The 15019-nt window shown below is 41.4% G+C and overlaps 1 protein-coding gene across 4 annotated transcripts in view; it reads left to right on the plus strand.

The window, feature by feature from the left end:
- Positions 1–15019, plus strand: part of LOC144755443 (putative ferric-chelate reductase 1) — a 552454-nt gene that overhangs the window by 432113 nt on the left and 105322 nt on the right. For all 4 annotated transcript variants that reach the window (XM_078644381.1, XM_078644371.1, XM_078644398.1 and 1 more), the window contains one exon: positions 4385–4471. In XM_078644381.1, coding sequence (XP_078500507.1) covers positions 4385–4471 — 87 coding nt within the window. The remainder of the gene's footprint in view (positions 1–4384; positions 4472–15019) is intronic.

The following is a 15019-nucleotide window of genomic DNA, read 5'->3' on the forward strand; positions in this document are numbered from 1 at the left end:
AATCCTTGGCCTAAGTTGCAGGAATGCCCTTCATTTGGCATTATACTTTATGGACTTCCAAGTTCTAAGGACCATGTTTATGAGCAGCTGTTAGTATTTGATGAACCTGTTCATGATGCAGGAGGCACACAATAATTGATCTAAGTCCAGATTCAAGGGTTTAAGTTGAATTTCTTGATCTAATCCTGTGAGCTCCCTGCTACTGAAGAGTTTGCGCAAAATATGTTCAGTAGCTGCAGTATTAAAGTTAGTAGCATGCTCTTCACATCATTATTCTTTTCCATTTTTTTCTGAAATTCCATAAAAACAAACGTTTTTTCTTTGAGCCCTGTCTTCCAAATCTATTACTTATAGTTTTAAATGCCAGATATCTGGACCCCAATACTCTACATTTTCTAATCTTTCTTTCAAAAGGGTGGTTTGTTTAACCCCTTCTACGCTCATGACGAGCTCAGCTCGTCATGAGCGTAACCTGCGCTACGCGGATGACGAGCTGAGCTCGTCATGTAACGCGGGAGTTTTTTAAATCGCAGCGCGCAGTGGGAAAACCGCTAGCGCGCATGCGGTTATATAGAGTTTCTACTTTGGTATGAAAAGTATTTGGGTCCATCCTTAGAGACTGCGGGGCAGCTTTACATTAACTGGCGCATCCCTGCATATCAGCAGGGATGCGGCAGTTATTGTGCGCCACGGCTCCTCCACCATGGATGCAACGCATTTACAATGCAGCGCACCATGGGGCAAAACCGGCACAGATGCGTGACACATCTGTGCCATAAAGGCGGCGCATTTCTGGAGTTGCGTCGCAAGCGCAACGCAGCTCTAGCAATGCTCTGGGGGCCCCTATCTTTACAATGCTGCGTCAATCCTTATGCCTGCTTCAAGCAGGTGCAGGGTTTTGACGCAGCATGGGCTCAAAAGTGACTGAGTGAAATCTTGTAGATTTCACTCAGCCACTTTTGGAAGGCGTTCCCGCGTCGGAACGCCCCCCCTGCGCAGGAACGCCTACTTCTGGCGCAGGGCTTTACAACGTGACGCATCTCTCAGATGCGTCACGTTGTAAATACCCCGCAGCATGGCGCATCTTTTGCGCTGCCGCTGCGTCACAAAAGTGACTCAACGGCGGCGTAAAAGAGGCGCAAGGGTCTTGTAAATCTGCACCCTTCATTTCTGTAGCGAAATCTGAAATTTTAACATCCATAGATCTCAATTGTTAATCTTTACCCCACAGTAGAAATCTCTTTTAAAATAAGGGCATAGAAGCAGTAATTTGGACTGTAGTAGAAGTGCCCGAACATAGAGTGCCCCCTACTACTTGTGTAAACAAAGGCTTTCTATTAGGTATGCCACGGCCATACTGGTATACTTCAATGTTAGAGAAGACAAGAAATAGGTACAGCCTGGTAACCAAATATGATATTCAGTCGCCTCACAAAGCAGTTTAGTAGTAACACTATAACGCAAATACATATTTGGATGATGGCAGACTTCTAGTCTCAAACTGAAAGCAGCATGATTTCAAACAGGGATTGCTGAAAAACACTGAATCAGAACTGTCATACAGCTTCCCCCTGTTCATCTACGTTTCCTCTACACCCTTTGCTGATAGGAATTCCCTTGTCTAGCTAATTGTGTAGCAGAGTCTAAGCTGTCAAATGAAGAGAAATACCTCTGGGTTGAAAGTTCTCATATGCTTCTCCTGTGCCCTGCGAGAAGTACAACAGCACTTCAAAAACAATTCAAAAACACAGGTCAGCCTTTCCACTTCAATATAGGAAATTTCTCTGAACTCTTCAGAATCAGGCAGTTTCCTGACAGAGTGATTCCTTTTTCACAGACTCTCCCAGCTACAGAAATGGTGCTCTAATTTTCCCTCCACATGCCCTGCACTTCCCCTCTGCCAGTGTGAAGAGTTCAGCCAGAGTTCAAGAGTAATTTAATTCCCCTGAAGTAGCCTCCGGTGTAAAAGCAAGGAATACCACTTCTCTTGAGCAGCTGACTCTTTCCTGACAGTTTGAGTTGTGATGCTCAGCTCCGCTGAAGAAACAACTGTGCTTCAGGACTTCAGTCAAGAACTCAGTTTAACTGTAATTTCTCATGTCGAAAATAATCTCAATACCCTCAAAGTTACAACGCTGTTGCTTTCATTCTGGCCCGATGGACCCCCTTGACATCTGTGTGGAAAATCCTTCTCCCTCTACGTGGAGGTGTCTATTTCAGTTGGTGGCCAGACTCTGCCCCCAATTCTTAGTTAATGTTAATTTTGGGTACATTTGTAAACCATACGGTTACTCGAAGCTGTCCTGGTGCTAGCTCAAAGAAATGGACAGAAGGGCGGGAAAGAGAGAGGGCCTAGTTGTTAAACAGCCAAGTTTTCAATTCTTCCCGATTGTGAGCAGACTGGGGGCAAATAGAATGAAAGAAAGCTCGTTCCAAGACTTGGCCATGCATTGATCAGGCTTCTACCACCCTAATTGCACGGCAAAGGCCTGGATCCTAAAGAATCTGACTTTTCATCCCTGTAATAATGTTTCTCTACAAATTGTAACACTCTGGGGTCGATTCCGATCCGGTAAAATGCGCTCCGAATCGTCATACGGAGAGTTTTTTCCCCATACGAATCGTTCCCGTACGTACGACGAAGTACGATCCGTACCAGGTGCCAAACTCCGTACGAGTCGTACAGGACTCCGTACGACTCAAATCTCCGTACAAGTTTCACTCGGAACCGGCTGTACGCGACATCACTACGGTTCGCGGCTGGTTTTTACGACCCAGCAAGTACGATTCGTGTCGGGTACGCGCCGTACGACCCTTTTCCTACGGGAGCCGAAAACAGTCGTAAACGCAGAGTTCACGCCGTAACAGGTACGGAACGCCACCCCCGGGTACGGCACGTACCCCCCATGATCGCAGGGGTACGCGCCGTACCCCTGTGATCATGCGGGGTACGTGCCGTACACCCAGCATACATGGGGTACGCACCGTACCCCATGTACGGTGGGTGTACGGCACGTACCCCATGTACGCTGGGTGTACGGCACGTACCCCGCATGATCACAGGGGTACGGCGCGTACCCCTGCGATCATGGGGGGTACGCGCTGTACGGTGTGTAGGTGATCGTGCGCTTTTCCGTACGAATCGACGTGTACCGTACGAATCGCGTCCGGGTCGGCCGATCGGGATCGGAATCGTCCGGTCGTACGGCGTCCGTACGAGTCGTACGGAAACGGCTCCGGATACGATTCGTACGGACGGGGATTTTACCGGATCGGAATCGACCCCTCTGTCTGTAGATTTATTTTGGTTCACAAACGTAGGTTGCTTGTCCCTGTTCTTAAATACATCATTTTTGATCAATGAAGACCAGTTTTCCTTTAGTTACAGATGCTTAATAATCCTTCAGTATGATTTGCTGTAAGTCAATTTCTGTTTGCTGCACTTAAGCTATTGGGTAAGATAATGTTGTAAATACTGTAGTGCCTTCATTTGTAAAGGCAATTTATTTTATATTAATTTAAATATTTGGAACACTTTTATGGTTTTTAAATGAAAAAAGATAAAATGATGATGGTGATGAAATTATTTAATAGGCTTATTGTGAAAAGTTAATTAGCTGTAACTTTTCATTTTATTAGTTTCATGGTGAAAATAATTATTTTATTTTAGATCTTTATATATAAGTTTTTTCACATTAATGCATTGTATTAATTTTCCCTGTGCCACAGGGAGATCTATGCCATGCTGACTGAAATCTCCAGTTATATGTACAATTTGTATATTTACACTCATGAATACAGTCTTGGATGTCTCCACCCCTGAATTGCGTGGGAGGAGACCTGTTGGTCTACACTTTACTGTAAATCTAAACTCAGGAATGGTGAATAGCAAAACAAGCAGACTTACATCTAGGTGCAAGAGTTAATCTACATATATAATTTTACCTTTGTGAATAGGGTCCTGAATTCTGAAAGTGCCCTTGTTTGTGCTTGAGCTGCCAACAGCATAGTCAGAAACAGGACAAATCAACAACTACTCCAATCTTCAAAACAGGCACACAGTATTGCTGTGCACTGACTTACATATTTATGGTATGGTATATGGTGTAAATCTGTGATCCAAAAAGCATCTCTACTACTGTGTTCCAGAGGGAAATATGTGCATTTTAGGAAACTTCTAGTAGAAGCTTTTAGTATTTAAACAGTTCATATTTCATGCAACATATTTTGTGAATTTGTTATAGTGCACAATGTAACCACTTTTGTAAGTGCAGAATTGTGCTGGTGGCATGCTGCTTAGTGTATTAGACAGGCATATGCGTTAATTCTATATTTTTGGTCTACAATGGTGCACATAGTAACCATCATATTTTCTTTTCTTTAGGCCCACATGTTTCTGATGGTCCTGAGTGTAATTGCAACTATAATTGCTTTCATCCTAGCATTTGTGTCACAGATGGGCTGGAGTGGTGTAAGTAAAACATGCATCTTTATAAACCATTATTGTTGTATTGTTTTTACAAATTCTTTCTATAATCAAGATTTAATAATTGAACATGGAGGAATGATAATATTTAAATGTGTGATGTGTACAATATATAATGTTCGTGAAGCCCAACTTGCAAGAATTATGGAAAAAACATAGATTTTATGTATATAAATTAAAATGCATTTTTCTGATTGAAATTATTTGAATTAAATTAACTTCAAGGTAAACTACTTACTAGTTGACTCCAACTGCACAGTAAACCCATTTGGGAGAGATGTAGTTGGCCAGTGATGCTGATAAAGTAGATACCTGACGCGAAGACTACATTTAGTCAGTCTAATAGAGACACATTCCTTCTGAAGAGTTAACATTTCAACACCTGAACTAACACGATGTAGTTCAGAAGCTACTAGAGAAATGATGAAGACTAAGAGAAGGATGACTGAGTAGCACCTCCTACAAGATCAATTCTGAAAAATGGTGTTGTCCAATAAAAATCAGAGCAATCAACCTGAGAGCTAAATGACAGTAAGTGAGGATGCAGAATGTGCAGTTCTCAAAGTGTAGGTGGTACAACAGAAGTGCTGGCTCCTGGCGCCATACAGAAGGTACTCAATATTGTCCAATAAAGAGTCTTTTTAAATCGTTTTTTTCCTTGTGGTGCCCCAAGGAGGGACACCAACATTATTTTCCAGTGTTGTGGGGGGCTGCACGGAATTCAGCAGCACCTTTCCAAAGTGATTTAGAAACTCACCCTACATCTCCTGGGACCTCACAAGCATGGCTACGGGACAGTTTATTATTGAGAATTAACCCCTTGGCTGCGGGGCACATTCCCCCGCTGTGCTGGGGGGCGCGGGGGCGTGAACAGCGCCCCGGTGCTCATGACGAGGTCAGCTCATCATGAGCTACGGCGCTCCGGTGCTCATGACGAGCTGAGTTCGTCATGGTCACACCCGATCTCATGGAACGTTCAGCACAGCAGGGGAATCAGCCCAGCGTGCGAGCGTTCCACAGAACGGGCGAGGTGAGTACAAGCTCAGCTCGTCATGTGCACCGGAGCGCCGTAGCTCATGATGAGCTGAGCTCGTCCTGAGCACCCAAGGGGTTAAGCATTCCTGAAAGTTGGGCTTGGTGCTTTTTTCTTTGGAGTGCAGGGATGTTATAAATTGGGTTTCTGGTTGACAGGGGCATGCACCATGTCCAAGCAAGAACCACAGTTTTTGCCAGGGTAAGTCCGATACACACCATAAATTAACCTATGCTTACCCTCCGGTAGCTTGGCACAGAGCTCTCAGGCTTAAATTAAGAGGTAAAGTATTTGTGCAACACCTCAAAAAGTAACACTGCAGAAACACCACAAAATGATTCTACACCAGTTTAGAAAAATAGATTATAGTTTTATAAATAAAACAAGACCAGAACAACAAAAATCCAATATGTAGAAGTTGAGACATGAATTTATAAAGATTAAATGCTCAAATAACGCTTGAAGGCAAATAGCGCTTAAAGAGTTGATTGGTCTCACTGAAGATTTCAAGCTAAACGCGATGGAGCACGGGCCGGATACAGGACCTTTGAAGGGTCCACTTACCAATGTACCTTAATCCTGGTTGCATCACAATATGCATTGATTTTTCTCCCGCAAGGATTGGGATGCGTTGGTTCCGAAGACGAAGCTCTGATTCCGAGGTGCATTGGTTCCGAAGCTGATGCAGCGGGTTTCTCCACACAAACAAAGAGATGCATTGATTTCAGCAGTGGTGGCGATGCAGCAGTTCTGATAGCGATGTGCTGGTTCCAAGTGTGATGCGCGAGTTCTGTTCCCGGAACAGTGGCAATGTGTGTGTACTGTTCATCGCAGCAGCAGATGCTTTGTTGCCACTGGAGCAAGCACCTGGGTTCACTTCCAATAAACCACGCACAGGAACAGGGTGAAAGACTTTGATATCCCTGAGTCTATGAAGAACAGGGGGCTAGTTTGAATATGTGGGTACATTCAGGAAGAGCAGCAGGCAGCATAGAGGGCAGAAAGGCAGCAGTCTTCCAGAGCATCAGTCCAACAGTGCCACAGTCCTCAGCACAGCAGTCATCCTTCTTTGCAAGTTGGTTTCAGGTCCAGAAGTGTACTGAATTGGTAAGGTCAGAGGTCCAGTTCTTATACACAGTTCTGCCTTTGAAGTGGGGGTGAATTCAAAGAAGGGTCTTTGGAGTACACAGCGTTACTTGCTTCCTTCCCTGGCTGCAAACTCAGTACAGGGGGTCTTTGTTTATAGGCAGGGTCCAGCCTATTCAAGTGTAAGTATGAGGCTGTGCCCAGCTCCTCTCTCCCTTTCACCTAGGAAGATGCATGAAGTCATAACCAGCCTTCCCTTGTGTTGGACTGTCTAGAGGGAATACACAAAGTGAACTGTCGCCCAACCAGTGATCATAGACAGACAGCAGACACCAAAGGGTTAAGAGCAGGACAATGTCCATTTTCTAAAAGTGGCATTTTCAGAATTGTAACTTTGAATGCATCTTTACCTTTAAAGAGGATTTGTCATTACCATTCCAGAGGTATTAAACATGACAATTCTACCTTCTCTCAATTCGGAATTACAGCTTATTAAATGTACTATGAAAATCCCAATGTTAACCTAGTAGAGGTGTAAGCCTCGCAGTGGTAAAAAAACACATTTGGGACGTTTTCACTACCAGGACATGCAGAACTCAAAAGAGCTTGTCTACCTTTTGATTATTTCACGGCTCCCTGCCCTATGGGCTAATCTGTTATTACATATAAGTTACCCCTATGGTAGGGGTAACTTATATGTAATAACAGAGGAGTTTAAGGATTAGCAAGGGGTTTTAAATGTCAAGTCTAAATGGCAGTGTAAATTGCACACACAGGCTCTACAGTGGCAGGCCTGAGACATGTTTAAAGTGCTACATATGTGGGTGACAGAATAAGTGTTGTAGGCCCACTAGCAGCATTTAATTTATTGTCCCTGGGCACATGCAGTGCACTGTACTAGGGACTACAAATAAATTAGGTGTGCCAACTCTAGATACGTCAATCAAGCCATGTTTTAGGGGAGTAGAGCATGCACCATAGCACTGTATGGCAGTGGTAAAGTACTCAGAGTCCTAAGGCGAGCAAAACGAATCAGCAAATATAGGAGGTAAGCAGGCAAAATGTTTGGGGGAAGGCCACCCTAGGATGGCATGTCTAACAAGGGACTTCTAGTGGTTGGTCCTATGGCTGCAGTATGTGGCCTGAAAAAATAAGGAAAGACTCTAACACACGTGGATGCTTTTAAAAATGCTTTATTCAGAATACTTTATTGTCAATGATTATTGGTAACTATTGCAATGGTTATATTAATGATGAAACATGATTATTGCTTCCATTGGGCTTAATGGTGATTTTTAACCTGTGATGACAAAGACAATATGCCTGCATTATACATTATACATTGATGCGTGACTCCTTGACAAAGCCAATACATTTGCTTTTTATATTGATGTAGTAACCTCTTGACAAAGCTAGTAGACCTGCCTCATATACTGTGACACCCCTTTATATTGTAAGGTTGCATCTGGTATAGGTGGGGGTATTGTGATTGAGGTTCAAAACCCACTAGAGCTAATGTGATTTGAAAATGTCACTGAAGGTATTTTCATTTATCTGATGTATACATTCATAATTTAGTGCATAGTATTTTGTATGTTTTAGGTTGCTACCCTAAGAGAGTCGAGTGCTACAATTCAGTACTTGGTTCCCAGTAAGGAGGCAATAGGGGATCTATTACTCAACTAATAACCCAATTTCTTAGTAAATACCTCTAATTCTTAACACATTATTCATGTGCATCAAACACAGCAAAGATATCCTCTATATTTTGCATACATAATGCCACAGTTAAAGCCTTGAAAAGGTTGTAGATGATGATTATGGTTGCTTCAACTGCCCAGCAATATACAGGCGAGACTGGAAGTTCCTGTCACCGACCAGGACAATTGGTGCCCGGTTCTCCAAACCACCGTTATTAGCTAAGAGGATGGTGTGTGAGGCTGAGTCAGAGTTCCACGCAACACAGTTATTACAGTTGTAAAAAGATGTGAATGTCCATCCAGAGTTATTGTAAATACAGAATAATTTTATATTACCCAAGAAATATATAGATATATACACAGTAAAACCGTGAATAACAAGAAAAAGCACATCATCGAAACACTCAATGGAAAGATAACACAATGAAAATGACCCTGAAAAATATGGCATCTAATTGCGTACATTATATATGGTTTGTGATTACTAAATGGCTGGAAACACCAGAGGTAATGTGAAATAAGTGCGCTGTACAGTTATGACTTCAGAACTAGTAGATAATTCAATGCAGTATATAATGTTTGCAAACATAGAAAATGGAGGTTCACACTCCTGCCAAGAAAGCCTGATAATTTTGCCTCATTGCTAACCTTTCCAGTTCATGATATTCCTAATCATGAACATCAAAAATTGTCATAAGCAAAGAAACACTGTGGCCAAATGTGTAGCAATCAAGCCGTAGTGCAGCAAAATTAATATAAATCATACTACTCACTAATTCCTAAACTGGTGCAAAAACGTGTTTGAGTCCATCACAGGATTGCAACTTGTGCGTAACCTGCACAATGCAAGGGCTTTGCTCATCTAATATTCAACAATTAAAAACTCATGCAAATGGAAGAGCGCACATGCCCTAATTGCACACAGCAAAATGGGGGCTAACATGTTATTAGCCCATTAACCCCATTCCACCATAGGCAAAGTGTAATTAGGTGTAAATTGCACACTGTGGGCCTGATTCACAAAGGGCCTCCACACTCATGGCGGGAGGCCCCGAAGCCATGGGGGGCTCTCCAATTGGGCAGAATCTCCTCAATGAGAAGTCATTTCATCTGACCAAGTACTCCATTTCCAACATGTCTGTAATGGAACAGAAGAATAAATAACTGCTAAACAGATCTTCTGTATTTAAAGAGTGACAGTACTTACCAGGAAAATCGGTGAACATCACTTACAACGAAACTTTTACAACGCACTACCATTACAACGCGGTCATTACAACGCAAACTATTACAACGCATTGCGCTGGGGGGGCGCTCTAGGATAGGGAATAGGTTAATTTACTATCCAATAACCTTCCCTAGTGTCCACGGGGACTGGAGTTGGAATAGTAAATTAAACTATTCACTATCCAACACCCAAAAGCGCTATGCGTTGTAATGGTATGCGATGTAAAAACCGCATTGTAAAGGCAGGCGTTGTAATAGCCTGCGTTGTAACATCATACATCCAGGAAAATCAAATGATAAAACCATCACTGATTAACCCCATAATTTGGCTAGTGAGGACAATATGCTGAAATTATCCTTCGTACACTTGTTACTGCACTTATCCTGTATCTTTATTTTTTATTATTGATGATATACAAAACTAACACTTTGCATATAAATTCCAAGATTCCGCATTAAAGTGCTATTTTGCTTACTTCATGCAATGCAATTGTATAATAATTTACGGTATTTTACACAATATTAATCACTGTACCTGACCAATATGCCAGTGTAAATTTGCTAGGCTTCAATACATGACTTGACAAACTTCCTCCACATTTTGTAACACTTATCCACTTTGTTAATTTGCCTATGAACCCAAAGTTTATATCTGCTAACTCTCCACATTTAGTCCAGTCTATCGGCGTGGTAGAAGATTTCCAGAAATTAGTTATAAAATATGTGCTATTAACAATAAAATAAAAACCATGCATTTATTCTGAAAGCCTCTTATCACCTTTTCATTTGCCAAACCAAAATTAATAATGTTTGGGGTCTGAAGCAACAAAAAAAACAATTCCAGACTCAAAAAATTAAAACCTCTCAACAATGACTGATCTGTCCTGTTAATTTAGAACCGACCTTCGTAATCCTAAACCAAACCAGTTAAACCTTCTTACCTTTCTTTAATATGGGAACCTTTCGTTAATGGTTAAGAGAATAGTTAATTGTTCCAAAACTTCACTCTAAAATTAAAGGCTCGGCCAAAAAAAATCTGATGTGCAATTCATTTTGTCTGTTTTATTTCTGAGAATAGAAGCTTTTTTGACATTTCTAGATTCTTCCCTTATGTATCCCTCCTTAGACTCATCCGAAAATTAATTTTACCCCTATGATCTCCCTAATCCATTTCTAAAGACTCTTCCCTCCTCCATCTCTGCTTTACTCATCCCAAACCTCCTCCTGCTACGATGATCTCCCAATAAACACTTTCTAGACTCTTCCCTCTTCTAGTCCTCCAATGTCCTTTTCAATCCATTTAACAGACTCACATGTTCACCTCTCAAATTAACTCATATTTCCCTATACTAATTTACCACTAATCCTTTTTGGTTCCGGATTAGCGTGCTACTCGCCGAAAAGTGCTTTGATGCGGTGTCAGGCGTAGTAAGAGCTATATGAATACAATTACAATTGCTCAATAAAGGAAAAATAGTACCAGCCAATACATTTCCTAGCTCTTAACTGGAGAGCGTAAATTAATTTTAAGATATTGCCTGCAAAAAGGTCTACTAATTTCGAAGCACCTTTGAGGCCATTTTGGTGTCACAACCTGGGAGAGATTCCACATTCAGCCAATGACGTTTCATCAAGTAGAAGCTTGCCTCTATTTTTTTCTTATAATTGATAGTCTTATACCGAACTCTTTTTGGTAGTTTAACAAGCTTAATACAACTGGGCAGATCCGGAAGTCGCCGAATTTGGGTTTCAAAAATCACCAGGTAGTACAAAAGAGATTGTGGAGACCTAAACCACCACCCCATCCCTTTACTTTTAAAATCTTGATCCTGACTCTGGATTATTTATGGGCCTAAATAAAACTGAAAAAAGGTAAATGTAAATGTAGTATACTTGTAAAGCGCACAGCTGCCCCAGCAACGGGGTGTCCCGGCGCTGTATAACTCTGGGGAACCCGTTCTGGCTTTCCCTGTGGGATGGTCCCTTGCTGGGAGTCCCCAAGGTGGAGCCAGGCATCCCTGGAATTGGTGGGGCCGTTGTGGAGATTAGGCAAGCTAATGCCCAGAGTTGCCGAGTGGAACCCCTGATTAGAGTAAGCACCGAAGCGAGAATTATCGAGTCCGCTGACCAAGGTCCACGACCCTGCCGCGTCGGGAATTGAACCATGGTCCCAGGCTGACTTCTGCTCTCAGGCCTGCCGCCTCTAACCAGTGAGCCACACTACTCCACGTCATCTATTTTAGCACAAAAGCATTAGATAATCGCAGGGAAAAGTCATAAAAAACAATCATAAAGGAAATATTGATATTTTAATCAGGGAAACACGACCTATAGTTGATAGTGGGAAGTTGCCCCAGTGCTAGAACAGGTTTGTAACTTTGTTGATTATTGGTAGAGAGTTTTCATCACAGAGAGCATTAGCATTTACATTTTGCTAAAACTGTAAACAAAAATTTCCTTTCAGCAGGTCGAAGGTCTTGTTCACATCTAATAAAATAGCAGCATAAGATCAAGGGGCATTTTAAGTATCTCGTCTTTTCTACAAAGTCCCTATATACAACAGGAAATACTTTTAGTAACGTGTAAAAAACAATTCCATCCGTTTGTCATGTTTTGACTAATTTTCTGTCATTTACGGACATTAGACGTCTAGTATTTGGACTTCGCGGAAGCTGAGGCTTACTTAGTAAAGTCAGCAGCGACTTCTCTAAAACTAAAAACTTATTTTGTGATTAGTTTGGCTTATTTGACACATTCCTAGGTTTTCTGTAAGGAAGTGATTGATGAAAGTTGTGCAATGGCGAAGACTAGGATAAAGCTTACAGAAAGGATTTTCCACAGATTAACAACTAACACTTGAAGAAAAATGTAACATGGATTTAAAACCACTTATGTGACTGTACGTGCTGTAGAAATGTGTGTAAAAGAACAAAACCCACTTTGTTTGAAAATATAATGCCAGATTTAACACCTATAAGTCAACTAAAGTCCTTAGTAAATACCTACAAACCCAATTTTCACAGGATGCAGATAAATAAATATAACAAACTCCCAGTGGAAACATTGCATTTTTATTATAAAAGCTGCTTTTGACACTTTTGTGAATTGTTATACTACTTTCCTAACATCTATCTAGTGTTTAGCAAGAAGCCTAATCCCTTTGTTCAGGAACATCGTTTTGTGGTCCACAGTTAACAGTTGTGCTTTGTACCTCTTTCTCCCAAGAGCACTCTTGCCAACTGTTAAACAGTAAAGGCAGGAGTATATTAATTTTCAGCAAGGCAACTGACCCACACGCAGCTTCTTTTCACTCTCATAAGCAGTTACAGTGTCTTTTGCCTGCGTCACATTTTTGACTGTCTGACCAACGCCTCCTCGGCGGTCCCCCCGCCTGATTATATGTGCGGCAAGACTGCCACTAGACCAACACCATCACTGACAATTCAGCTAGCATGGCGGGAGAAGCAAAGGCATCCCATGAGGCGGTGAAGGCATTTTTCCTGACATGCGAATTATGACCTGGCTTTCTGCCGACCTTTTCCTGTTGTACACAAAGTGGGAGACCCAATAAACCCTTGAGGGCTTGGGCTATATAAATGATAAGGTAAAGGTTGCCTTCAAGGGATTTTGTTTGGGTAAAACTAATTCTCAAATTGTAATAGGAAATAAATCATATGCCTAGATTATTTTGGCCCCAGCTAGACAATAGCATAACACTTCACAAATTTGCAATAAATATTGATTGATTTAAACAAAAAAGCACAGAAACCGGTGTATATAAAATATATATTCACTTTATATATTTGAGAGGGTACTGGAGATGTATATATACAATGTAAGAAGAAGGGAAACCATATATAATCAAAAACACCTACACTGTAACGTTTTGTAACACTTTTCCTCTTTTAAATGGAATACAAAAATCAATAGAGGAAAAAACGTGGGTCGACGTTTCGGTCTCTATCTTTTCAGTTCAGAGACCATCTTCAGGACAATACAAATATACAGAAGTTGACCCCTGAGAATAAGGTGCTAGCAACCGTATTCGAATGTATCATACAGGTTTGCTTCAACGAATACAATTGGATCTTGATGACCCGACGAGTCAGCATTTATCTTTTATTGTTCCTTATTTTCTTTACTGCACATTCTGAAATCAGTCCTACTCAAAAGCACGTATTCTTTAATGGTTGAGTTGATGTTTTAGGACTCTCGTAGTAGAATTATTCACTGGAGTTCTTAGTCACTCCGCGAAAGGACACGGGTCGTTTCTGGTGTCTTGTTCTCTCTTTTCTTTGTTTCTTTTTAGCGCGTTCTGGGATCGATCGACTCAATTCAGTTGAAAGCCTTAAATCAAGTCTGGAGCTTCACAAACTCAAGCGGCAGCGATTTATGCAGAGTTACAATGTTGCCGAGCAGCTGCCTTATATATGTGTTTGGAGCGCTGCAGCCTGAGTTTGTGCATTGTGCGGGTTCAATGCCGCTGTTTTATGAACCGCAAAAGTCGTAATCAGCCCCTTAATATCTTTGCTTGGAAAGGGTCTACGAGTATCTGTGCACCACTTCCAGTATCCGATGGATGACTGGCATTTCCTGGTAGTGTGGAATTTTAATTTGCAGGCAAAAGCATCCTCTGATGGAGTATGTAGGGAGCTGGTGTCGAGATGCTAGCGTAATACTAAGGATTGCTATTTTTGTTTGCTGCAGCACAAAATACACTGCTGTTACAAAGCACCATTTCTAAAACAGGAATTTGGCCACATTGTAATAAAACAAAAGCAATGAAAGTGTCACGTCTTTAGTGTTATTTGCTTTTTTTAATTAGATTTTTCAACAATCACAGCTGCGTTCACTGTTTAAAAAGATGCTGCAAAGAGGCTCTTATGGTCTCTTAAGCATAGAGCTGTTCACAAAAGAAGTTGGTAAAAAGGAGACCATCTGTTTAGGAAGAATGTACATCTTCCTGCCTGATAAAAGGCTATAAATAGAGTTGTTTTCATCTTTCTCATACATCTTCTTAATTATTGTGTCTGAACAAATGCAAAAAGTGCTAAAGAAAATCGACTTTTGCTAACCCACAATGACAAAGAGGTCCTATCTAAAAGAGCCTGCTTGCACGCTGGACCTTCGCTTTTATGGACGGAGAGTGTAGATGATCCTAGAGATGGAGAAAGCTATTTCAACCTGAAAGAAGACCAGCAAACCAGTTGCACCTGGAAATTTGGACGTTTAACAGAGATTTTCCACAGTATTGTTCTAAAAGTAGAGATTTAGACATTTTAGTCTTTGGTGAATCTGAACAAAGTGGCAAAGCTGCTAAGAAAAGATGCATCCTCACTGGCTACATGTACCATAATCTTCCAACTTTGTAGTTTTTGACGGCGAAGTTTAAGTCTCATCTGGGGACGTGAGAAAGAGTTTTCTAGTCTTGTAAAACGTTATCTAGCAAAAGTCTATAGCCTTTCCCAGCTAAAGATATTTGACCTC

Source organism: Lissotriton helveticus, chromosome 1_1 (genome assembly GCF_964261635.1).
Source record: "Lissotriton helveticus chromosome 1_1, aLisHel1.1, whole genome shotgun sequence".
In the NCBI taxonomy this organism is placed as follows: Eukaryota; Metazoa; Chordata; class Amphibia; order Caudata; family Salamandridae; genus Lissotriton; species Lissotriton helveticus.